This window comes from Gobio gobio (assembly GCF_949357685.1).
Source record: "Gobio gobio genome assembly, chromosome: 22".
NCBI classification, from domain to species: domain Eukaryota; kingdom Metazoa; phylum Chordata; class Actinopteri; order Cypriniformes; family Gobionidae; genus Gobio; species Gobio gobio.
In genome coordinates, this window is record NC_137118.1 from 9,542,650 (window position 1) to 9,568,775 (window position 26,126).

Sequence of the window (26,126 nt, forward strand, 5' to 3'; positions counted from 1 at the left end):
TTTTGTATCTTCCGGGTATGCCGTCATCTACTACATCACGACGCAACACCAATCAGATTGGCTTGATTTCATTCATGCTTCAGATGCGTAACGCTGTGGGCGTTCCCCAGAGTGTCGTCACTCGACGACGCAGTGCGAGTTCCCTCGAAGGGGAACAGCTGTTTACCTTGACTTTAGCCTATAAGGTTAGGTTTAGAACATGGTGTTATCTGTTCTGACAAACAGTGTTAAAGACTTGGTAAATTTGGCAGTATAATCCATTGTTTTGGTCTTGGTTGAGCTTGTGTGTAAAAAGTTCAAGCATTTTAAATTTGAGTTAACTGTATGCATGTTGTGTAAAAGAAACAATACATGTTTATAGCCTACACAGACAGAAGTTGTGCTAACTGCGTTCAGAGTTTAGGTATTTTAGGTACTTTTCTTGAAGAGTAAAGTATTTGAAAAAAATGTCATAGCGATTGTAAAAAACTGTAAGTACCATTTGACATCACAAAAAGAAAATCACATATATCTATGTTTAATTCACACAAGAGTCAGTGTTTGGATTGCTGCGTTGCATGTGTAGCCCAGATGGTTTCAGAAAAGGTGCAGAAAAGATATAGGGATTTAAACCAGATATGATGAGAACCAGAGAGAGCAGCCTGAGAGAAAAGAACAGTGTGTTACTGTAAGCCGTTTTGTGACTTTTATGTTTGCTCTTTTTTTAAATGGCACTTGTTTCTCATTAGAACATGGCTCCGTTATTTTTGTTTTCCCACAGAGAGCATTTATTTTGCAACTTCAAAAAATGACAGTCTCCATGCATGATAGAAGGCAGAAAATGATTTTGCTTCACAGCACATTCCAGAAAATGCAAGCAAATCATTAAATTAAAGTTCAGACAGAATCTCAGCAACTCTATACATTACTGTATGAAGAGTTCAGATGCAAAAGCCTCTAAAAGCCACTTCGGTCAACAATGAGATAACGATACTGAGTGAATGCTCTCCGCATATATTATATGTTCATAAAATACTTTTACTTCAAACCCACTAAATCACAGCCTCAGCCCATTCAGAAGTACCAGTTCTTAGGCAGAAACCTATAGAAGCCTGACAAAAATGCTTATTTTAAAGAAAAACGTCAGACGGACTTAGAGGCTTTTGCATCTTTAATTAATTCAATTAGTTAATTTAATCTCTTTTCATTATTCTGTGGTTAGTTTGTAGCACAGCCAAACTGTCAGCAGCTGCTCGCATCCCGCTGGTACGATGACATCCCAGGCTGGAGACGCCGCCACTGGGCCAGCAAGTCTGTCACCTGTATGTTCATCGGATTCCTCTTCCCCTTCTTTTCGCTATTCTACTTGATCGCCCCCAAGAGCCACTACGGCCTCTTCATCCGAAAACCCTTCATCAAGTTTATATGCCACACTGCTTCTTATCTGACCTTCCTCTTTCTCCTGCTGTTGGCCTCCCAACGTGTGGACCACGACGACGACCACTACCACAACCAAAACAACAGTTATAATACCACCACCACCGATATGCTAGTCTCACACTCAAAGCCTACTGCTACCTCTGTGGAATGGATGATCCTACCCTGGATTTTAGGTAATGTGTGAAAATCTGTTTTATTTGACCAGTTGGATTTTGATCAGATGTAGATACATTTTCTTTAATATATTTTGCTTTACAGGCTTAGTATGGGCCGAGATCAAACAAATGTGGGACGGTGGCTTCCAGGATTACATTCACGACTGGTGGAACCTCATGGACTTTGTCATGAATTCTCTGTATCTGGCCACTATCTCATTGAAGATTGTCACTTACTTTAAGGTAACAAATTGAAATTAAGTTAAAATGTCCTATTTTATTCCTATATAAAATAACGGAGTGTCTATTAACACAAAGTGCAAATAGCGTGCCTTGTTGGCAAGTGCTATTCGCACTAGCTTCGCCTAACAATGCCTGGTTGGCCCAAACAAGATTTAAAAAAGACGCACATGTGTCAGCGTCTGCAGTGGTGCAGTCAGTAGAGCGTCTCCCTTTTCCCATCATATATCACATCAGAAAGGCATTTACTTTCATTAAAAATTAAGAAAATGTTCTAAAAGTGGAAATAAAGTGCCTAACGAAATGTTTAATAATAATAAAAGTATTTATTGGGTAGGGTTAGGGGTAGGGAGGGCTTTTATTTTCCCATTAAGGCGGCATCAATTTAATATTTTTAATAAATATAATAATTTACACTGTAATTATTGCATCCTCTTAATGTACAACAATACTGAGGTGCAAATAGTATGTATCTGTCAAAATAAACTATAAATAGCATCTAATTAGGCTACTATTTGCACATATTACAAAGAACTGCTACTTTTACATGGTGTAAATAGAATATATATCACTATTTTCACTTAGTATGCTTTCACTTAGTAAATAGCATCTACAGCTATTTGCAATTACTATTTGTAAATATCATCTATCGCTAAGAAAATGTTATTTAGTGTAAATAGAATCTAGTTGCTTTTTACACTTCGTATAAAATAGCATCTATCGCTAAGAAAATATGCTACTTTTACTTAGTGCAAATGGCCCCTGCCATAAAATAAACCCTATAAAGTATATTTGTCAAATAAGTAACAAATGTAAAAAAAATAGACAAAATAAAAATCATGGTCCACATACTGTAACTAAATTAAACATTGTTTGTTTTTGATGAGCATTTAAAGCATTTCTCCTTTCATTGGATTGCTTGTTGCTGGAAAACATATTGGGTTGCTCCTGGTTAGGACAAGATGTTTTTCTTTTCTTATTCGGAAGCAAGAACAGAATATGACCAGAGGTTGAATACGATGCCATACTGTAATTCACAACATTTATCTTTCGGCAGGACTCTGGCAACCAGTCCAGGGAAAATTGGGAGATGTGGCACCCTACCTTGGTGGGCGAGGCCTTGTTCGCCATTGCTAACATATTTAGCTCCCTACGACTGATTTCTCTCTTCACAGCCAACTCCCACCTGGGCCCTCTTCAGATCTCCCTTGGCCGAATGCTTCTGGACATCCTCAAATTTCTCTTCATTTACTGCCTGGTCCTGCTTGCCTTTGCAAATGGACTCAATCAACTGTATTTCTATTATGATGTCCCAAAAGACCAACTCGAATGCAAGGGTATTTGCTGCAAAGATCAGAACACATGCAAGGGTATTCGCTGCCCAGATCAGAACAATGCGTTCACCACGTGAGGAACTGTAATTTTCTCAGATGATTTAACCTTCATTTTGCTTGCTTTGCTATAAATAGTGATATTATGTTTTTTGATTCTTTTTTTTACAGTATGTTTGAGACACTGCAGTCATTGTTCTGGTCCATATTTGGTCTGGTTCAACTACATGTGACAAATGTTAAATACGATCACGAGTTCACAGAGTTTGTTGGAGCCACAATGTTTGGGACCTACAACATAATCTCTCTGGTGGTGCTTCTTAATATGCTTATTGCTATGATGAATAATTCCTACCAACATATTGCTGTAAGTGTTAAAAATTATTCGTTGTTTTTACTGCTTTTGGGTACTTTAACATCCCTTTTTTGCTTTCATTCATTTTATGACCCTTCGGTGAAAAATATGAACTTTTAAAAGTATAAATATTCTACTATATATTTCAGTTTACTGTTTGATTGGCATGTTCAGCTCTTCTCTTGGGTTGGTTCCACAGGATCATGCTGATATTGAGTGGAAGTTTGCCAGAACTAAACTTTGGATGAGCTACTTCGAAGAGGGCGGCACACTGCCTCCGCCCTTCAACATCGTTCCAAGTCCAAAATCAGCGTGGTACCTCATCAGATGGATCAAGAGCAACTGCTTCAAAGTTAAACACCAAAAAAGAACTGAGACGCTTGGATCGCTTGGGGTATGAGTTATTTACACTCTTTTCCTATTGATAATGAATATGAAACATGGGATAGTCCATATGTCCCTGATGTTGTTTAAATGTTTTTCACACAAGAGAGTCTTATTAGAATGTAAAAACTGCTCTGCAGGCCAAAAGTAGGTGGTGATTTCAATTGTCAAGATATCCACCTTAGTTTTCACAAAAGAGCAGGTACCGCCATTTTTGAACTATACTGTGTTAGATTACCGGTTAGCCGCTAATAGTATGTTGTATTGTGAATCAGTAGTTTTGCAACAACTGTGTAGTTTTGACTGGCTAGCTAACTTTTAATATGGCTTACTGAAAGACTAGCGTCCTTTGCGCATGCGGGGGGTATCATAATAGCTGTTTCATGTGTTAAAAATACATGCAAGATATTTGTTTTGAACATAATCTATATACAGTGGCCAGTGATGCCAGTAACGCGTTACTTAGTAACGCGTTACTCTAATCTGACTACTTTTTTCCAGTAACGAGTAATCTAACGCGTTACCATTTCCAAACCAGTAATCAGATTAAAGTAACTTATCCAAGTCACTGTGCGTTACTATTTTTGTCATTTTCCTTGCTAAAAATATATATTTTTGCTTTCTTGTTGAGTCTCAGCAGGGGTTTTCCTGCATAGAGGAGAATTACGAGGCGGCCGCTCCGTCAGTCGAAAAAACTCAAGACAGGCAGTCACTTGCTCAGATTAGGCATGTCGTGATAATTAAATAATCATCAGAAATATATATTGTCACAATATCCTTCAGCAATCATTATTCGCATAGTATTATTTGCTAGCAGCCTACAAAGTCATCTAAAGCCATTCCATAGCTGAATATCTTTTCTCCGCTGCTCTGTCATTCTCCGTTCAGCAAAACTGTGTTCGGTTACAGTCAGAAGCACGGTAAAGCTCACTCCATATGATATATTCCCGTTATAATACTTGATATGTTGATAAAATAATTTATCTTGCTGGAGTTTATCTAGCGGTTTCTGAAAGATGTTGTGCTCGAGCTACCCAGGTGACAACACAAGGACTATTAATTAGCATCACACTTACCGGAATTTAAAACTGTGAAGAAACAAATAATCAGTGAATGTTTGGACCGATATAGGCTACATAGTAGACTAGGATTTGTGGGCTCAACACTCATCTTCTCTTTATGGCGTGAACTTTTCAATGTGCACTCGCGCTGCACTGCGCCCTCTGATTCCATGTTGCTTTAAGCGCATCATTCTGCACCCGGGATGCGCATAAGCACTTTGTTGCCGCTCTGTTTTGAAGCGTTTCATATATTTTCATAGTTATGTGCACTTAAAGATTATTAAAATATATATTGTTCTCACGTATCGATCATATAATTGTTGTCCCTTTACAGAGCTGCACATCAGGTTTACAATAAACTATACATCTTGTAATTGATATTATTTTTTATTTCGTATGCATCTGTTGTAATTACTTTGATTATTTTGACTCCTATTGTCACGTAAAAAACAAGGAAAAACTGGAATGAGGGCTCAATAGCAGAAAAGATGGAATTTATTAACAAAATTAACATAATACAAAACATTGAAAAATCAAACATGGAATAACAAAAACCAACTTGGACCAGAACAAGCAGGAACACGGGGAAACAGGAGACGAAAGACAACGATCTGACAACAGACTGCAAACACGAGGGGACTTATAAAGGGCAAATAATCAGGAGGGAACAGGTGGGGTAAATTAACCAATAATTAGATAACAATAGGGGTGGGATAAGGACAAGAGCACATGGCCCAAAATAACAAAACACCACATGTGCTACACGAGACAGGACAGACATGTGACACCTATTTAAAGGACTTTGAATTACCATTGTGTATGACATGTGCTATATAAATAAACTTGCCTTGCCTTTCCACTTCGTTAATGGCAGACTCACGGAAGATCATTAATATTTGGACACTTCTTTATGAAAGAAATGCTCATTCACTGCAATTTTCTTGAATATGTGGATCAAAACCATAGACTGTAAAAAATATGGACGTAGTGTCTGTGACGTCACCCATAGGATTCTGAAGAGCAGTTTTGAAGCGTAAAGTAGGGTCGAGCTGGCCTTTGTCATCTTGGCAGCGCGTCACCGCGCATCACTCCCAGATAAAAGAAAATGGGCAAAGAGGCGGGACGTGGGCGGAGCTGAGGTGACATGATGACTAACAGACAGCAGACAAACGACAATCCATCTGTCACTCAAAGTGGCCACGCCCTTAATTATGCAGACCTTTAAGGCTAATATAATTTAAACATATGTTTAACATTGAGTTATACAAAATTCAGCCCCCTCACAGTTGCCATGAAGGGCAAAATTAGCCATATAGACCAAACCACTTTTTGTACCAGGCTGTAAACATGTTTTTTTCTGCTGTAAAGTTGGGCATTTTAACATGGGGCTCAATGAGATTCTGCTCCCTTCTGGAGCCTGTCCCTATCAGCCAGTCAATTAATTAAGTCACTTCCGTATTGGCTTCAAGAGAAACTGGGGGAGGTTGCCGCTTGATCAAAACATGCAAACTCAGAGCGAGGGTTTATTTATTTTGAAATCGCAACGAACAGTTTGCATGTTTAGAAACATATTGATGTGTTCTCCTGTGTTAGCATAGGTTTATAAATGATTTATGTTACAAATCTGGTGAAATTACACACATTGCGCTGACAGATGAACATTATAAGCAACCCAAAATCACAGCATATGCTGAGATGGCGTTTGTTTACCGAGCTGCTGAAGACCTGTCTCTGAGGAGATATATCCAGCTGCAGCCCCGCAGCACACCAGTTTCAGAACACCATCCACAGAACCGGAAGTGAGCGGCGCTACCCATACACGTTGTTTTCATATGGATTTTAAAGTTACTTTTCATGCAAGAGAAACATGCATTTAAGCCAGTAAGAAGTGAACAGAAGCACGAAGGAGAATATGTTGAGTTGTGTGTGATATTTCTGTCATGATACATGTGGTGGTGAACGAATTTTGAATCTGTTCGCGTCTTTGACGTTTAAATCATTAAAGCTTTTTTTGCATTTGTCAAAAGATATTATTTGTCTTAATATTAAATAATTATTAATTAATAAAACATATTAATTTTGTTTTCAGGGATGAAAAGACTTTCATCTTTTCAAGTATTTCTGCAGAATAGCCATGATATGGGCTTAAGAGTCACAAGTTTTTGTGTTTTAAGTTTTTTTGCATGTTTTTATTTTTTATTATGTGCCGTTTAAATTAGTTTTAAACCTATTCTTTTCGAAATATTTTATATATGTCCTATTTGTTTTCTTTCAGAGAAACACATGTTTCACTTTAAGGCCTTGTATTAAATGGTTATTTTTATTTGACATTTGAAAAATAGAAATGTCATATTCTCTGTCTATTATTTTCAATCGAAATAATACGATTGAATATAGAGTCAAATGGGAAACACTTTATAACATGTTACAAATGTATTAGGCCTAATATATTTTTAAAATAAAAATAAAAATTTGTAGTATTGTTAAAGTAACAATAAACTACAGTGTTTGTGTCCATTAACATTAAATCTCATAGGCTATTTTCTGTCAGTATTATTTGGAACAACATGAATGTGAACAAAATAATACTAATATATATATAGTCAAATGAGAAACACTTTACAACATGTTATACATTTATTAATATTTTTAAATAAAAACTTTGTATAGTTTTAGCCTGTTTCCATGAAGTATAAACTACTGTCTTTGTATTCATTGATTTAAGCATAATCAATAGGCTATGTTTTAAAATGTTGATCATTGTACATCATGACATGCATATTATATGAACAGAAAAGTGACTTTATTTTAAAGTATTGTTGTTAAATATTGTAGACATCGATCCGATCAAAATCCATGTGAAAACACCTTATATTTAACAAAAGAAAATTACATATATGGATAGTGCAACTATGACTGTTTAAGCCCCGCCCCTCACTTCCGGTTCTGTGGATGGTGTTCTGTAACTGGTGTTCTGAAACTGGTGTGCTGCGGGGCTGCAGCTGGATACTATTGTCTCCGAGCGGCAACACAAAATAAATGAAAATGTCCTCATGTCAGGGCACTTCTTCATTTCATCCTCTCACTGTGTTATACACCACGAGTGTGGTAAATATTTACCTTCACGGACCGGTGTTTGATAGTGTTTTGTGCGTGCTCCCACTACATCACTCCTTACCTACTGGCTAACGAAAGTCTAACACATTAGAAGGAAGTACGTCATTGTATTTACTTCCGCGTTGCAAAATACAGTGGGGCAAAAAAGTATTTAGTCAGCCACCAATTGTGCAAGTTCTCCAACTTAAAAAGACGAGAGAGGCCTGTAATTTTCATCATAGGTACACTTCAACTATGAGAGACAGAATAAGAAAAAAATCCAGAAAAGCACATTGTCTGATTTTTAAAGAATTTATTTGCAAATGATGGTGGAAAATAGGTATTTGGTCAATAACAAAAGTTAATCTTAATACTTTGTTATATACCCTTTGTTGGCAATGACAGAGGTCAAACATTTTCTGTAAGTCTCCACAAGGTTTTTACACACTGTTGCTGGTAGTTTGGCCCATTCCTCCATACAGATCTCCTCTAGAGCAGTGATGTTTTGGGGCTGTCTTCTTACAAAGCCACTCCTTCTTTGCCCCGGCGGTGTGTTTGGGATCATTGTCATGCTGAAAGACCCAGCCACGTTTCATCTTCAATGCCCTTGCTGATGGAAAGAGGTTTTTACTCAAAATCTCATGATATATGGCCCCATTCATTCTTTCCTTTCCACGGATCAGTCGTCCTGGTCCCTTTGCAGATAAACAGCCCCAAAGCATGATGTTTCCACCCCCATGCTTCACAGTAGATATGGTGTTCTTTGGATGCAACTCAGCATTCTTTCTCCTCCAAACACGACAAGTTGAGTTTTTTACAAAAAGTTCTGTTTTGGTTTCATCTGACCATATGACATTCTCCCAATCCTCTTCTGGATCATCCAAATGCTCTCTAGCAAACTTCAGACGGGCCCAGACATGTACTGGCTTAAGGAGAGGGACCCAAACTCGAGGGAGTTTATCAGTGGTCTTGTATGTCCTCCATTTTCTAATAATTGCCCCCACAGTTCATTTCTTCACACCAAGCTGCTTACCTATTGCAGATTCAGTCTTCCCCAGCCTGGTGCAGGTCTACAATTTTGTGTCTGGTGTCCTTTGACAGCTCTTTGGTCTTGGCCATAGTGGAGTTTGGAGTCTGACTGTTTGAGGTTGTGGACAGGTGTCTTTTCTATTGATAACGAGTTCAAACAGGTCCCATTAATACAGGTAGCGAGTGGAGGACAGAGGAGCCTCTTAAAGAAGAAGTTACAGGTCTGTGAGAGCCAGAAATCTTGCTTTTTTGTAGGCGACCAAATACTTATTTTCCACCATAATTTGCAAATAAATTCTTTAAAAATCAGACAATGTGATTTTCTGGATTTTTTCTTTTCTCCTTCTGTCTCTCATAGTTGTACCTATGATGAAAATTATAGCCTCTCTCATCTTTTTAAGTGGGAGAACTTGCACAATTGGTGGATGACTAAATTCTTAGCCCCACTGTAAGATGGATAGAAAGGACCAAAAATCACCATTAAACTAGTCAGAACTTGCACATTATATTTCAAGTCTTCTTAAGTCACTCAGTTGTGATGTATGAAATAAACTAAATGATTCTGTGAACAAAATGATTGGAGCTACTTATAATAATAGATATAGACTAATATAGCAACGTACTGTAGGTGTCATGAAAAATCAATACAATTGATTTATTCTCTTTTTCTCAGATTCGAGCTGCTGAAAATGTCCGCACAAACCGCCAGTACCAGGTAATGGTGTCTCTTTCAAAGCAACCGATCATTAAATCTGTCCACAAAGTGCACCAGATGAAAGGTTACAGCCTGTCACCATTTCTTTTTATTTCATACGGTGTCAATCAACTCATGTCTTTCTGAATTTAGAGATTAACCTCCCTTTCAAATACACTTGGACTCCTCTGAAGGAATTAAAAAGAGATGGCTTCTTTAAGACGAATACAATTGGAGTTTGTAGTAATGTTAGTTTGTGTGGGAAGAAGGAGGTGGAAACTGGAGAACGTTCAACATACTTTAATCAAATAATACAAACAAAATGAAAGGCTGCGTCCCAATTCGCATACTATCCGTACTAAATAGTATTCGAAAAAAGAATTAGTATGTCCCAAATCTTAGTATGTTGAAAAAAGTATTCCAAAGATTCCCGGATGGTTTACTATTTCCGGTCAGAATCCGAAGTGCAGATCGATGCGCACTCTAACAACTGATATTGCCCACAACCCATTGCGAGATGGCCGAGGATTCGATTAGAACTACAAACGCGGATAAAAAGTGTTAAAAAACGTCTCAGGTTACAAATGTAACCATTGTTCCCTGAGAACAGGGAACGAGACGCTGCGTCAGCTTCGACGCTACGGGGAACGCCTCCAGCGTGACTGGTGCCTGAAATCACATTGAATCACGTCAATCCTATTGACCGGCGACAGCCTATGATGTCATCAAGGTGCGACCAGGAAGTATATAAGGGCGCCTTGCCAACATGACAGTATCTATCGTCTGAAGGGACTGTTTCGGCAGGCAGGCCCTGCGGCATGGCACAGCGACGCAGCGTCTCGTTCCCTGTTCTCAGGGAACAATGGTTACATTTGTAACCTGAGACGTTCCCTTTCGAAAGGGAACTCGCGCTGCGTCAGCTTCGACGCTACGGGGAACGATATACCCACGCCGCCATGCCGACGGGAGTGCATGCCCAATGGCAGTGACAACTGTCAAGACAAGCAAATCTTGCTGAAATGCCTGAACCACTCCCCTTCTGGTCACGTTAGGCTGTCAGTGACAGCGCTCCCTACGGTCATAGCCCAAGCTATCGCCTGAGAAGGAAACCTTCACACACATGAGGTCCTTCCCAGGCCTTGCTCGAAGGCCTGGAACCAACCCATTCGACTTAGAAGGGGTTCCTTTAAGGGAGCGTGGCAAGGGAACTACGAGGGAACCCTATGCCAGTCACTATTCGGGAGATTATCACCGAATGCCACCAGGGAGACCTGACCAGGTGACCCAGTCTAGTATGGGACACGTAATACGGTCAACCCTGTCTGTACAGTACAGAGCCTCTGGTACTCGCCTCCGAAGAGACATCCCGCTAGGGTGCTGCAAGAAAGGGCAGCGTCACCGACTAGCCGGACCTCAGAGACGGGTTATCCCGGAGAGCAGCGCTCAGCGAAGTGCTTTCAAACCCTTGCTAGCGAGGGGAGTCAAGCCGCTCGATCCTCGGATCTACCAAGCACTTACTTTAAAACGTGCTTAGGAGGCCAAAGGCCTTATAGACTGAATATATCGGGAGGGGCCCCTCGGGACCTACCACCAATAGATCAGCCCCAGGAGGCTGTAAGCTCACAACAGACCCTCGCTTGAGAGGAGCTCATAAGCCTGCCCGGTAGGCAACCATGCCGTAGGCATACTATGAAGGTCCCGTCCTGTCGGGACCACATAGCCGCAGTGACACCTCGTCGTGCTAGGGTAAGAACACCGCCTTCAGGTCTCGCAAACGGCCAGAGACCGGCGCCTGATAGCGGGTAGCCACTAGCTGTCAGCAAAAAGCCAGTTGTGTGTTCCCGCCTAGGGAACTCGTCCCCCAGGGAGGCCGAGAGAGGCCTCCACCTGGTAACCTGATAGACCGCTCGCGCATCCAAAGCAGCGCTCGTCCTCAGGAAGGCCAAAACGGGCCTAATACCTGATCGCAGTCGTGCTAGCCCTCGAGGTAGCTGGGAAGACCAGGGACTCGCTTAATCAGGGAGGCCAAGCGGGCCTACCAACTGCAAGACATCGGGCACTCACAGCCAAGCTGAATGTGCTACTCATAGCACTTCAAGCTCATCACAGCGGCTGGGGACCGGGAGCTCGCTTTCAGGGAGGTACCATGCCTACCACCTGATAGCAGAAAGTGCCACTTATAGCCCTTTACGCACACCACAGCGGCCGGGGAGCCGGCCTCTGCCAGTGACTGGACTTATCCAGGAACCACGAGACCAGAGCGTGCCCTCAGAGGAGGCCACGTGGGCCTACTACTCCAAAGCGAATCCCCTCAGGGAAGCCCGTGCAGCTTTGCCTGATAGCAACCCATGCTACGATCCGTTACCGAAACTGGGGACCGGGGAACGATTCCAGGGAGGCGCAATGCCTCCACCTGGTAGCAGAGCATGCAGTCCGTCGTGCTTCGCTAACCGTCTCACTCTCGCGCCTGAGAAACGGGGGCTCGTTTTCAGGGAGGCAACAGTGCCTACCACCTGATAGCAGAGCACGCCACGCCTAGCGTTTTGTTTCGCTAGTCGTCTCAGCGCCTGAGAATCGGGAGCTCTCTTTCAGGGAGGCAACCGTGCCTACCAACTGAAAGCAAAACGTGCTACTCGTAGCACTTCACGCTCATTGCCACAGTGACTGGGAACCGGGAGCTTGCTCTCAGGGAGGCCATAATGCCTACCAACCCGATAGCGGAGCATGCTACTCGTAGCACTTCACGCTCATTGCCATAGTCGACCGGAAGCCGGGAGCTCGCCCTCAGGGAGGCAACCGTGCCTACCAACTGATAGCAGGACATGCTACTCGTAGCATTCCATGCTCATTGCCACGGCGACCGGGAACCGAGAGCTCGTCGTCAGGGAGGCCACAGAGCCTACCAACCAACGGCAGAATGTGCTTATCCATAGCGCTCCATGCTCATTACCACAGCGACCGGGAACCGTGAGCTCATCGTCAGGGAGGCCACCATGCCTACCACCTGATAGCAGAAGGTGCTACTCATAGCACTTCATGCTCACCGCCACAGTGGCTGGGAACCGGGAGTTTGCCTCCAGGGAGGTCACTCAGGGAGGCCGGATGAGGCCTACTACCTACTAACACTCGTGCTAGCCATCCAGTGACTGGGGCCCAGGAACGCCATCCGCAGAGGAGGTCAAGTGGGCCTGCTTACCCCACAGCAGGCCCATAGGGAGGCCCAGTAGCGCCTACCACCTATTTAGCAGCTCGTACCAGCCGTCGAGGGACTTAATGCCTATGGTGCCCCCTCGGGGGAGACCAGGCGGTGCCTGCTGACCACAGCAGGCTCTCAGGGAGGCCAGACAGGGCCTAACTCCTGAGCGAAGGTAACCCAGACTGGGAGCCTACCCCTCAGGGAGGCCTGGCAGGACCTACCCCCCCGAATAGGGGGTCTGCAGATTCCAAGGATCCTGCCGAGACTTTAAGAAGGCTGGCTGCTGCTACCTGGGCTGACGGCAGCTGTCTGCTGCTGACGAAGGCCTGGAAATCCAGTTAACACCAGGGGACTCATCCCCAGGGCCAATGACGGGTCACTGCTGACGTCGACACCAGTGGAGAAGAGCCTCCGAGGCCCACTCGTGGGCCATAGTGTCGGGACTTTCCTGCAAGGAGGCCGGTTAACGCCTACTACCTGTCCTGAAGTCCAACTGCCCAGACCGTCCAAGCTGGCCACTCAGAGCCAGCTGGCTCCTATGCCCGCACCTGGGGCTGGCTCCATCCCAGAGGCAGCTAGGGACAACCTGCTTCGCCGTGTCCTAGGGCCCCCAGGACGGCGCAGTCTCTTGGGCAGTGCCTACAAACATGGACCTAATCACATTGCCAACAGCAGTGTACTCAGCAGAAGTGCTCAGCAAAGACCCTCTAAAGCGAGGGGAGTACAACTTACGTCACCAGCATCGGGGCGGCTGTCTTTCTTTCCATGCAGCGGCCAACCTTGATTGCGAGGGCGTCAGCCATTGGCAATGCTCGGGCCTCAGGGGAGCATCCGACCAGAACCGTACAGACAGAAGGATTATCCGATGTTCTGCTCTACCCGGGCCCTAAAGGAGGTGAAGCAGAGACATAAAGCAAGGGAACAGTATCACAGAAATGTGAAATCCACCGGCCGTACCATCCTCCAGGAAGAGGCCGGGGGCCGCCAGCAGATGGCGGCCACCAAGCTCCGAAAGGCGGAAACAGCAGATAAAGTCTAGTCGCAAACCGGCGAAAGACGCTTAATTCCACCCCACGACCACTGGCAAAGTCGCTGTCTCCTGCAACATCCTCGTCTGCATTACACGTGACCCCAGAACGCAGAGAAGGGGGCGGGCCTTGGCCGGACGACTCTGTAATAGAGGAGGCTGAAACAAGGATGCATAAACAAGACCATGTTCTTAATTAAAAAGACAGGCCAGGGGCGAACATCTTTATTAAAAAGGGGACGCGCCCATCCTTGACAAAGCCTAGGCCAAGTGGTGCGACATAGGTCCGCACTAGATCTACTCAGGGCCCGGGAAAGAAATATTATCACCTCTAATATTACACAATGAGGCCCAAAAAAAAACCCTTTCCCAAAGCCCCGCAGAGCTGGGCGCAGATCTCACTACAGCTCGTGCATTAGCGCGTACCCGGTCTTCAGCTACTTTTCACTTTACGCTAGGAAAAACACAGCTCGCCCCTTACACTACAAGCCCTCAGGCGAGAGCGCGATTCAGTTACCCAAACAATGGGGAAAAAATATAGCACGGAGAGGCAGCAAACTCTCTAGCAGAAAGTGAAGTATTCACACACAACCATCATAATGTTGCAAATAAGATCGTTCTTAGCTTACTCACGGGGAGCTGCAGGCCCTGCGAAGATCCAGCGGCGATCCAAATTTCCCCAGAAAACCTCTCAGGCGAGCGAAGGTATAGGAGTTCTGAAAAACATAGTTTTGAAAATGTTTCACCCTCAGAGAGGGGGACTCACCGATCGCTCCCAGTGGTGCTTCCAGCCAGCCATAAGGCTAGTATCCGCCCGCCATCCTGAGGGGGGCGCTTTCACCAAACAAGCCAGGCGAGCCGGCAGAATCTTACATTTTCTGCTCATCATAGGCCACCGGCCTGATGTAAAAGCGCCCGGGGGAAAAACCAGAGGAAGGGAAAAAAGGCAGCGTTCATCTCCGCGCTCCTCGGGGGGTGGAGTCTGCTGCCTGCGCTGGTTCCGGTTACCAGCCCCGGCTTCCTTCCTCTTCCTGTCGCGGGTGTCCCGCCTCCCCTGCGCCCCAGTCCTCCGCGGCAGGGCGCTCGAGAGGCGACGTTGGCTCGCTATTCCCGTCTCCAGCCCTCAGACTGGGACGGGCCGGGGACACCGGACTGCCTGGGCGCGGTCCCGGACCTCAGCGGAATGCATCTGAATGCTGCCGAGCGCGCCTTCGCCTCTCCGAACCTCCCCACCACCGCCTCTACGGAGGTGCCGAAAAGTTCAGATGGCGAAACCGGGGCATCAGGGAGAAAGGATTTTTTCCTTCTCCCCGATGACCAAACGGTTTAATTTCCACAGATGTCTCTCCGTGGCCACCCTCGCCGCCATCGGCGCTATCTGAACGGTGGCCCGGAGAGCGAAAACCGCGGTCCGGCGCGACTCGACTACCGCCTCAGGGGGTCCCTCCCCCCTGATCGAGGTCCCTCAGCAGGTCTGCCTGCAACACAGCCTGCAACACAGCTGTGGTGTGCAAAGCCGCTGCAGCGCGACCCACTGACATGTACGCCCTGCCATTCAGCGTTTAGACCGGCAGGGTGGGAGCCACAGTGTCGCCGGCCGCCCAAAGGCGAGATTAACATAACATCTCGTCCACGGGCGGCATCGACACATACCCAGCCAGGCAGTCCCTAGACATCAGCGACATCTAGCTCGCCGATGTCGACAGATGCGGGGCTGAGTAAGGTTTCTTCCATTCCCTCGAGATCTGCTGATGGAGATCTGGAAGGAATGGAAGACTCCCAGGAGTTGGGAGGTCATGGGCGGAGAGAAACCGATCGTCCGAACTGTTTGGACGCTCAGCCTTTCTCCTCACGCACCGCAAAGGCAGCTGCAGTCTACCCGCAGCGCGTTCCATGACTTCCAGCAACTCCCGTACATGGGACAGGATGGTAAGAAAAGCTTCAGCATTTTTAACTGACTCACCCATCCTCTGCTCGAGTGGAAGAGCAGCAGACGAGGAGGAGGAACATAAATCCAGCTCCTTCCTCCGAGGTCCGCCTCTCGCGATCTGGATCGTCCTCAAGAGCCATAACTGTCTCCAAGCGACGAGCCCGATCCATCTGGGAAGCGCTTTTGGTATTTGGACGCCGCTCAGCCTCAGCTCGAGCGTGGCCGTTCCCAGATGCTGAAACCTCTCCTCTCGAGAAGAGGTCCCACCGAGAGCGGAGCGTTTCCAGAGGACAACGCTCACAAATACTTTCACAAGTACTTTCACAAGAGGTTCGCAAACCTCTCATGTATGCTCTTCTCCCAGACAGTAAACGCAAAGTGTGTGTGTATCCAAAGCGCAAGATACACATTCAAAACACACCTGCAGAAGTGGCGTTCTCAGCACACTTCATTGTTATCCTTCTTGTAGACGTTTCACGTGAAGACAGGCAAAACAGTCCCTGAAGACGAAAAGATACTGTCATGTTGGCAAGGCGCCCTTATATACTTCCTGGTCGCACCTTGATGACATCATAGGCTGTCGCCGGTCAATAGGATTGACGTGATTCAATGTGATTTCAGGCACCAGTCACGCTGGAGGCGTTCCCCGTAGCGTCGAAGCTGACGCAGCGCGAGTTCCCTTTCGAAAGGGAACTACAAACATGACGGTTACGCGAGTCTGACGGTTAAGTGGAGAGGATTAGATAAAGTGGTTTGAGTGAGCAATTATCAGTATTTAACCTGATGAAAAGATATTTATTCAATATTATCCACATTATAATTCTCCTTCAGCAGCATTGAGAACTTTTGTAATGATACGTTTGGCCATTAACTTTGCAAACACATGAGAGGAGTCTCTGCATTAAAGACCCACGAAAGGCAGATCATCGAGCGACTACATTTCTCTCCAATACGGTAGGAAATTAAATTGAAAGTGGGGGATTTGAACTGTGACGATGATTGACAGGGCAGTTTAAACGGTGACGGGACGCACGTAACAGAGTCCGTTAAAGATGACGAAGTAGTACGTCCCAAAGCTTGCATACTCTTCTGTTACACACTCAAAAGTATGTACTTTTTCTTCAAAAAAAAGAGTACATACTTTTAGGACGTAGTATAAGTATCTTACTGATCCAAGATGGCGGCGCGAGTAGTTCGCGAGGCTCTGGGTCTCTCCAGATTCTGCAATTTTGCGGTATTTTTCCTGCTCATCTCGGGTCTGTTCGTTCAGAATAGTTGTGCCTTAACATCGTACACCCGTGGTGAGATTTTGGATATTGGTTTGCGAATTTCCGACAGTTTTATGGACAATCTTCGACTCCTTCCTGAGATCGCTAGAACACCCGAGGCTATGCACTCTGCCCGGCCGGGCGGAAGTGCTCGCAGGCGGCGCCGAGATCGTAAACAAAGGCGGGGAATACGCGGTGGTCTGAGAGCTAAGCTAAGGCTAAAGCTAAAGCTTACCCCACATCGGCTCTCTTTACCCAGTATTTTCCTTGCCAATGTACGGTCGCTAGTGAACAAAATGGAGGAGATTCGACTCAGCATCACACACAGTAAGAAACTTTTGAACTGTAACGTCCTAATCTTCACGGAAACCTGGCTAAACGGCGGAATACCGGACACCGCTATTGAGCTAGCGGGATGCCACACACTCCGGGCGGATAGAACATTAGATGGCTCCGGTAAGACCAGAGGTGGTGGATTGTGCATTTACATTAACAAAGCCTGGTGCACAAACTCTGCTATTGTTGGGAGTCATTGTTCAGCTAACCTCGAGTTTCTCATGGTTAAATGTAGACCGTTTTATCTGCCGCGAGAGTTCACTTCCACCATTATAACTGCAGCCTATATTCCCCCGGATGCTGATGCCAAGCTTGCTATGAAAGAACTTCATGCAGCCATCAGTAAACAACAGACTGATCACCCGGAAGCTGCTTTTATTGTTGCAGGTGACTTTAATCATTCAAACTTAAAGTCAGTGCTACCCAAGTTTCACCAGCATGTTTCCTGCCACACCAGAGGAAACAAAACCTTAGACCATGTTTACACAAACATGGCTGGTGCTTACGTTGCGACACCCCTCCCCCACCTGGGACAGTCAGACCACATCTCTTTGTTCCTCATCCCCAAATATTCACCCCTCATCAACCGTGTGAAGCCATCAGTAAAGACCATCAAGGTGTGGCCTGCGGGGGTTGATTCCACACTCCAGGAAAGGTTTCTACACACAGACTGGAGTGTGTTTGCTTCTCAAGCCACCAGTGGCGCTCACACGGACATTGACTCCTACACCTCCTCTGTATTGGATCATATCAATACCACCATTGACAGTGTTACAACCCAGAAACAGATCACCACATACCCAAATCAGAAGCCATGGATGAACAGGGAAGTGCGACTCCTGCTGAAGTCACGCAATACTGCCTTCAGATCAGGAGATGCACAAGCCTACAGCGCATCCAGAGCTAACCTGAAGAGGGGCATCAAAAAGGCCAAGCACTGCTACAAGCTAAAGATAGAGGGTCACTTTTCCAACTCTGACCCTCGACGCATGTGGCAGGGCATCCAGGCCATCAGTGATTACAAACCCCCCCACTCCACCCCCGCAGCCACTGATGTCAACTTCCTGAACGAGCTAAATCACTTTTATGCTCGCTTTGAAAGAGACAACAGAGAAACTGCCACCAAGCTCAAACCCTCAGCTGACCCACCAATCACACTCTCCTCCACAGATGTCTGCAAGTCACTGAGCCGGATCAGCGCGCACAAGGCTGCTGGACCAGACAACATCCCTGGTCGTGTTCTCAGGGCATGTGCGGAGCAGCTCGCTGAGGTTTTTACAGACATTTTCAACCTGTCTCTTGCCCAAGCAGCTGTACCTTCATGCTTCAAACGCACGTCCATTGTGCCAGTGCCAAAACACTCTAACCCGAGGTGCCCTAACGACTACCGCCCTGTAGCACTCACACCCATCGTCATGAAGTGCTTTGAGCGGCTGGTCCTGGAACACCTAAAAGACTCTCTACCATCCACATTGGACTCACACCAGTTTGCCTACCGCAGCAATAGGAGCACAGAGGATGCCGTTTCCATGGCACTGCACTCTGTGCTCACTCACCTGGACAATAAGAACACTTATGCACGCATGCTGTTTGTTGACTTCAGCTCAGCATTCAACACTGTCATCCCAACCAAGTTAATAGCCAAACTTGGAGACCTGGGCATCAATACCTCAATGTGCAACTGGATTTTGGACTTCCTAACTGACAGACCCCAGAATGTTCGTTCAGGATCCACCTGCTCCACATCCATCACACTCAACACTGGTGTACCACAGGGCTGTGTGCTAAGTCCGTTTCTCTACTCCCTCTTCACCTCCGACTGCAAGCCTGTGTATGGATCTAATTCTATCGTCAAGTTTGCGGACGACACAACGGTGATTGGGCTCATCAGCAACAACGATGAGACTGCCTACAGGGAGGAGATCCAGCACCTGGCCACATGGTGCACCGAAAATAACCTGCTCCTCAACACCACCAAAACGAAGGAGCTCATCGTGGACTTCAGGAAGGAGCCAAGAGGCACACACGACACCATCCACATCAATGGAATGGCTGTTGAACGTGTCTCCAGTTTCAAGTTCCTGGGGATCCACATCTCAGCGGACATGTCGTGGACGACCAACACCTCCAGCCTGGTCAAGAAGGCTCACCAGCGCCTCTTCTTCCTGAGGACACTGAGGAAGAATCAGCTCTCCTCGGCCATCCTGGTGAACTTCTATCGCTGCGCAATAGAAAGCATCCTGACCAACTGTGTTGCAGTGTGGTATGGGAGCTGCTCTGTTGCGGAGCGCAAGGCACTGCAGCGGGTGGTGAAAACTGCCCAGCGCATCACAGGGACTCCACTGCCTGCCATCGAGCACATCCAGAGGAAACGCTGTCTGCATCGAGCTCGCAGCATCCTCAAGGACTCCTCTCACCCAGCCCACAGACTGTTTTCTCTCCTGCCCTCCGGCAGGCGTTTCAGGATCCACCGGACCAGGACCAGCAGACTTAAGAACAGTTTTTTCCCCAGAGCTGTCTCTTTATTGAACTCAAACCCCCGCTGATCCACTCCCCTCATATACTGATAACTCTCCTACCTCACATCCACCTTCACTTTGTTATTTGCACTACCGACTCTTTATTACAGTAACAACTGTTTACTTATTCATCTTGCACTACCACACCGTAACTGGATTATGCTCATTTGCACTGCCGACTGTTATTTACAGTACCTACTGTTTACATTTGTATTTTGCACCGTACTTCTAACTGTAATATGCAATCACTTCCACTGCACTTTACACTTTTTTTCGGATAGCTTCTGTCCATAATTTATTGCACTACCTTAATCCACTGCCATATTCCTAATTTTAGCCTAACATATCATTGTATACCTCTATCTGTAAAATTCTGTTTATAGTAATAGCCATCTGTATATTATATTATATTCATAGTACATATCCACCTGTAAATTCTGTTTATAGTATTAACCATCTGTATATTATTCACTGTACATATTCACCTGTAAATTCTGTTTATAGTAATAACCATCTCTCTATTTATAGACATATTTATATATACTCAGTACATATCCATGTCCTGCACTTATGCAAACGTTGTATATCCTGCACTTGCTGCTATTGCACTTCTGGTTAGACCTAAACTGCATTTCGTTGCCTTGTACTTGTACTTGTGTAATGACAATAAAGTTGAATCTAATCTAATCTAATCTAAAGTAGGCGAATTGGGACGCAGCCAAAGTAAAAGCGGCAGCCACTCACGGACGACTGCCGAGTACACACATAAAGAAACGTAAACAAAACACAACTTAAAATCCAGGCCTGGTCCTCTCTCGTCCTTCACTCGTGTCGCTCGTCCTTATATGTCTCCGTGCTCCCTCATGAGAGGACTCGAGACGGGTGTGCCTCGCAGGTGACGCTCATTGTCAATCACGCACACCGATCTCGCTCGCTTCTCCCATGTCTCTCGCTCGTCCACCTCGCCATAGAGTTACATAAAGAAATGTCCTGGCTAATCCAAGCATTATAATGGCAGCCCAAAGTTTGAAGCCCCAAAAAAAGGCATCCATCCATTATAAAAGTGCTCCACACGGCTCCGGGGGTTAATAAAGGCCTTCCGAAGTGAATCGATGGGCTTGTGTAAGAAAGATATATCCATATTTAATACAACTCCAATTGTATTTGTCTTAAAGAAGAATGTCATATACACCTACAGTAGCTTGAGGGTGAGTAAATTATGGGATAATTTAAATTTTTGGGTGAACTATCCCTTTAAGGGCTGCTTGTTTGGCCTAATCTTTTCCAGGTTCATAACTGAAATAATCTCATTTTTAGGAGGTACTCAGAAACCTGGTCAAGCGGTATGTGGCAGCAATGATCAGGGATGCCAAAAAAGAAGAGGGACTAACAGAGGAGAACTTTAAGGTAAATTGTGTATTGTTTTTTTTTATGTGGTAATAAGTAAAGAACAATGATCAGTCAACCAACCAATATTACAACAACAACAACAACAAAAACCTTGAACAGGTAGTTTTATTTGAGTAGTACATACTATTATATTTAATATTTTGAATAAAATTGTCTTCTTTTTCATTTAAGTTTTACTAATTTTGTTATGTGCTTTTGTCATTTTTATTATTATTTTTTATATTACTTTTTTTACTTTTAGTGTTTTACTTAAAACTTCTTTATTTCAATTGTTTAATAAAACAAATTTCATCTAATATATTTTCTTTTTATCAGTTTATTATTTCAGCTTTATTTCAATTAACAATTTTTATTTTTAATTGTAATGGGGTTTGTTCGTATGGGAAGAAGGAGGCGGGAACCGCCGAACATTTAAAAGACTTTAATCAAATAAATAAACAAAATGAAAGTAAAAGTGGCAGCCCCTCACGGACGACTGCCGCGCACACACACATACCAAAACAACGTAAAGTCCAGGCCTGGTCCTCTTGTCCTTCACCAGCATCGCTTGTCCTATATGCCTCCGTGCTCCCTCATGAGAGGACTCGAGACCGGTGTGCCTTGCAGGTGACGCTAATTCTCAATCACGCGCACCGATCTCGCTCGCTCCTCCCACGTCTCTCGCTCGTCAACCTCGCCACATAAATATTTTCGTTTTTCAATAACAACACTGCTTACTACACAGCTATTTATCAAATAGATTAAAAAATGTGTAAATAAAAAGTAAATACATAAGTAAATGGGTAAATAAGTATATGCATATTTATTCATACATCCAAAAGGGAAACTTATCTATGAATTTATTATTAATAAATAAATATGCATTAATACACATTAATTTTTTTATATATGAGATAAAAATGTGTGCTTTATTATGAGACGGATGACATTTTCTAAAATTATACTACAAAAGTATTTGACCACAGAATGCCACAACTGACCAATCAGAACAAAGAATTCAAAACAATGTAACCTTTAAAAAACAGGTAAGATTAATTCAGTCATATATTAAATAATATATCATTTATTTTTGCATTTAAATAGATCCTATACCTTTTTTGTTATGTAACCTTTTTTGTACTGTGTGAGCAATGTGTGAATATCATTAATAGGAACTTAAACAGGACATCTCAAGCTTCCGGTACGAGGTGATGGGAACGAGGAAGGGCACTCAGATCGGCGCATCGACCTCAAAAGGGAGCACAGTAGCCTCAAACATAGTGTATCCTGATAACCCTTTGAAGTGCAATTCTGACTCAGCTGGAAGTCAACTGAAGGGCAAAATGAGACTCCAGAGTGTCACCACCTCTATAATCCAGGAGGGCGCGCCCAAAGCCAGTGCCTGGAAGCCCGGCAGCTTTAGCAGCCTAGCGGGTGGTTCGGTCCCAAACAAGACTGTTAGCCATCAGATGAACTGCAAAGGGACAAACAACCCAGGAGAGATTTACTCCGTGTCAGAGGAAGCTGGTGAATCTGAGATCGAAGAACAGGACAGTGGCGAACAGGGAGGAAACCTCAATTGCAAGGCACCAAAGAAACAAAACAAAGCAAATGAGACTGAGGAAGAGGATGAAGAATTGTCATACATGCGTTGTATATGTGACGAAGAAATGAATGAGGCAAACAGAAATGAAGGAAGCAAATTATAACGCCATTCAAACTCAGCACGTGGCAAATGCTGGAAATCAATGAGAAAGATGCTGTTCTTCTGAAACTTTGCTCTATCCCAGAAGCAGCTGTGGTGATAACAACAACAACAACTTTTATTTATAAAGCACATTTAAACACAATATTGATTGATCCAAAATGCTGTACAGAGTACAAAGCAGATCCACACACAAATAATGACAGGTTTCCAAACGCTATAGAATAAAAATACGATTTAAGAGTAGACTTAAAAATGTCCAATGAAGGAGCAGACATTACATGATAGGGGAGACCATGATTCCAAAGCTTGGGCCCAGCCACAGAAAAGGCCCGATCATCCTTTGATTTAAAGCGACACCGAGGCACAGTTAAGAGCAAGTGAGTAGAAGATCTAAGTGCCCTAGCAGGACAGTATGGCACAAGAAGATCGCTTGTATACCTTGGGCTTGGTGCATGGCCAGACAACGCCTTATATACAAACATAAGGATTTTATAATCAACTCTAAATTTAAAGGGGTCATGAACTGGCTTTTTTACATTTTTTTATACTGTTGTCTGAGGTCAACTTATGATGTTTGCGTGGTTTTTACATTCAAAAACATCATAATGAATAAGTAATAGGCTATTTTCTACCCTGGATTTGAGGCTCTCTCAAGAAACACTGGGTTTTGATGGGCGTGCCGCACTGAAGACATGGAAGTAAACGCCCATAGCTAGGATTGGATAACAGTTTTGCATATTTAATGAGCTTCAGCTCCCCTGTGAGTAGGCTACACAAGGAATTGTTTTGAAAGCCTGTCAGAAACGGCAACCGAAATGATTCGTCCCACAGGGCTCGCAAAATATCTTTATCAAACAAACACAATGATTTATCTCTCATCCACCCGCGATTAATTGGAATGTTATTTTTGTATTACTTGGCCCGTCCGATCGGTGGATAAAAGCGCGAACCGTACATCACACACACACACGGCAAGTACGTTGCCGACTACATGATCAAAACTTCCGCGGTTGTATTTTTCCTTCAACGCACATCAAGAAAGGAATGTTATTTCACTATTTAAGATATATATAAGTTTTGGTAGCCCGTCTGGAAAACACATAGCCCCGGGACGTTGGGTTTTGCGAGCCCTAGCCCATACATGTCCGAGTCTGATCCCGATTCGCAATGAACCAACAACTCCACAAATAAAGGATTCTTCAGCCTTTGACAGCATGCTAATGTTCAGTTAGACACGTACACATAATCAATAGATATCAAACGATCTGTAACAATGTAATACTATGACATATAAAAACAATTTTACTTGCATAAGTGTGGTTAATCTCATCCTGTCTGCAAATCCAGTCTCTTGTTTACAAACGAATCCTTGGTAAAATGAAAATGCATGCAATGTCTTCCTCACGTGAGCTGGATATTCATTAAAAATAAAGTTAATCCATGCATTCATAATATTGGAATCCGAATGAAGCTTATGCGGTATGTTTAGAAATTCTATCCGGTTTAGCTCCATGTAGGCCTGTGTTATGTTAGTGGCACGAGTCGGTGGGCGGGGCTACAGAATCAGGCGTCGTTCTTCTTCTGTTGAGGCGGTGCTTCACTACACTCTGACGTCATAGCCTGGCACATTCTGAGAGCTCTCGTTTGCTGAGCCTGGTGTCTATAAAAGCTTTTCTTTGACTAACAAGGAAGTTTTCAGCTCTGAAACTTACAAGATATTATTATATTACCATGACCTTTTATTTATCAAAAGCTCAAGGGAAAGTTGATTTCTCAATTCATCACCCCTTTAATGGGAAGCCAGTGAAGAGATGCTAAAATAGGGGAGATGTGGTCCCTCTTTTTAGACCCAGTCAGCAGTCTAGCAGCCGCATTTTGAACAACTTGCAATCGTGATAATGAAGACTGAGGGAGACCGGAATAAAGAGAGTTGCAATAATCTAATCGTGATGTTACAAGAGCATGAATCACAACTTCTAAATCCTTGCTTGAAAGGAGATGCTTCAATTCTGTATGATACGAATATCAAGTATCATTCTGGGGTCTCAGGGATGATTGTCTCTATTAGGAGAATACGGGGTCCAACGTTGTCATTCACAGTGATTTACACTCTGTCAAGTGTGTAAATGCTTCTGTAGTTTATCGCTGCTCTGCTCTCTTTTCTGCTGAACCATATATGAAGGAGCAATTACGGAACCTTTGCTATTCTAGAACTTTCATTCTGCCTTACTCCGTTAGATTTAGCATATCTGTGGTTCTACCGTACGAGATGTCATTACCCTCATGCAACCTAATATCTTTAATAAAGTTAACTATGCAAATATTTACCAACACTTATCCAAAGTAAACACTGCATATCATAAATGTACTTTAAAGTCATGTTACAGTAATCATGTATGTTTCATCCTACTCTCATTTGTATTCATGAAAAGGAGAACACGGTATTATTACAGTTTGCACAGCATCAGTATATTCCATCTATCTTCATTGTTTGCTTAACAGGTTACTGCATCATATTACAGATCATGAATTAATGCACAAATAATAAATAAATACATATATGCTGTATTATGACTTTTGAATTATTGTGATCTTGGTTCCCATACAAGTTTATTTCAGAAATAAGAGAGATTGATTACATAATTTGATCAAGACTAACAATAACTACTAAGTGTAAAGGTAAGTGTTTTTGAAACTGGGAAATTAGTGTGATGTATGTAGTATTGTTTGCAAAGGGTTTCATTTGTATAATCGAATAAAATGTTGTCCGCACAATCATGTAGCCATACTGTTCATAATAGCCTATACATCGGACATTGTCATAAGTTTATAAGGCTGTAAAGTAACAGAGCCTCTTTATTGAATAAACGTTCAAACATGAAGTAGACTGGGGAATTAGTTCTTGGATATTGGGTGTCGAAATACACATGGTTAAACCCAGTGTCCGAAAAATATTCACTATTCTGGGAGCGCCCTAGTTTACAGACTT

General features: G+C 44.0%; 1 protein-coding gene across 1 annotated transcript in view; it reads left to right on the forward strand.

Annotated features, from left to right (window-relative positions):
* The window catches only part of LOC307118544 (short transient receptor potential channel 4-like), a 39,656-nt gene extending 13,952 nt beyond the window's left edge, over positions 1–25,704 (forward strand). The window contains exons 3-10 of the mRNA XM_079804193.1: positions 1,202–1,592; positions 1,678–1,817; positions 2,872–3,221; positions 3,317–3,512; positions 3,700–3,894; positions 9,744–9,785; positions 21,358–21,447; positions 22,602–25,704. Coding sequence (XP_079660319.1) covers positions 1,202–1,592; positions 1,678–1,817; positions 2,872–3,221; positions 3,317–3,512; positions 3,700–3,894; positions 9,744–9,785; positions 21,358–21,447; positions 22,602–23,138 — 1,941 coding nt within the window. The 3' untranslated portion in view covers positions 23,139–25,704. The remainder of the gene's footprint in view (positions 1–1,201; positions 1,593–1,677; positions 1,818–2,871; positions 3,222–3,316; positions 3,513–3,699; positions 3,895–9,743; positions 9,786–21,357; positions 21,448–22,601) is intronic.
* Positions 25,705–26,126: the final 422 nt, after the last annotated feature.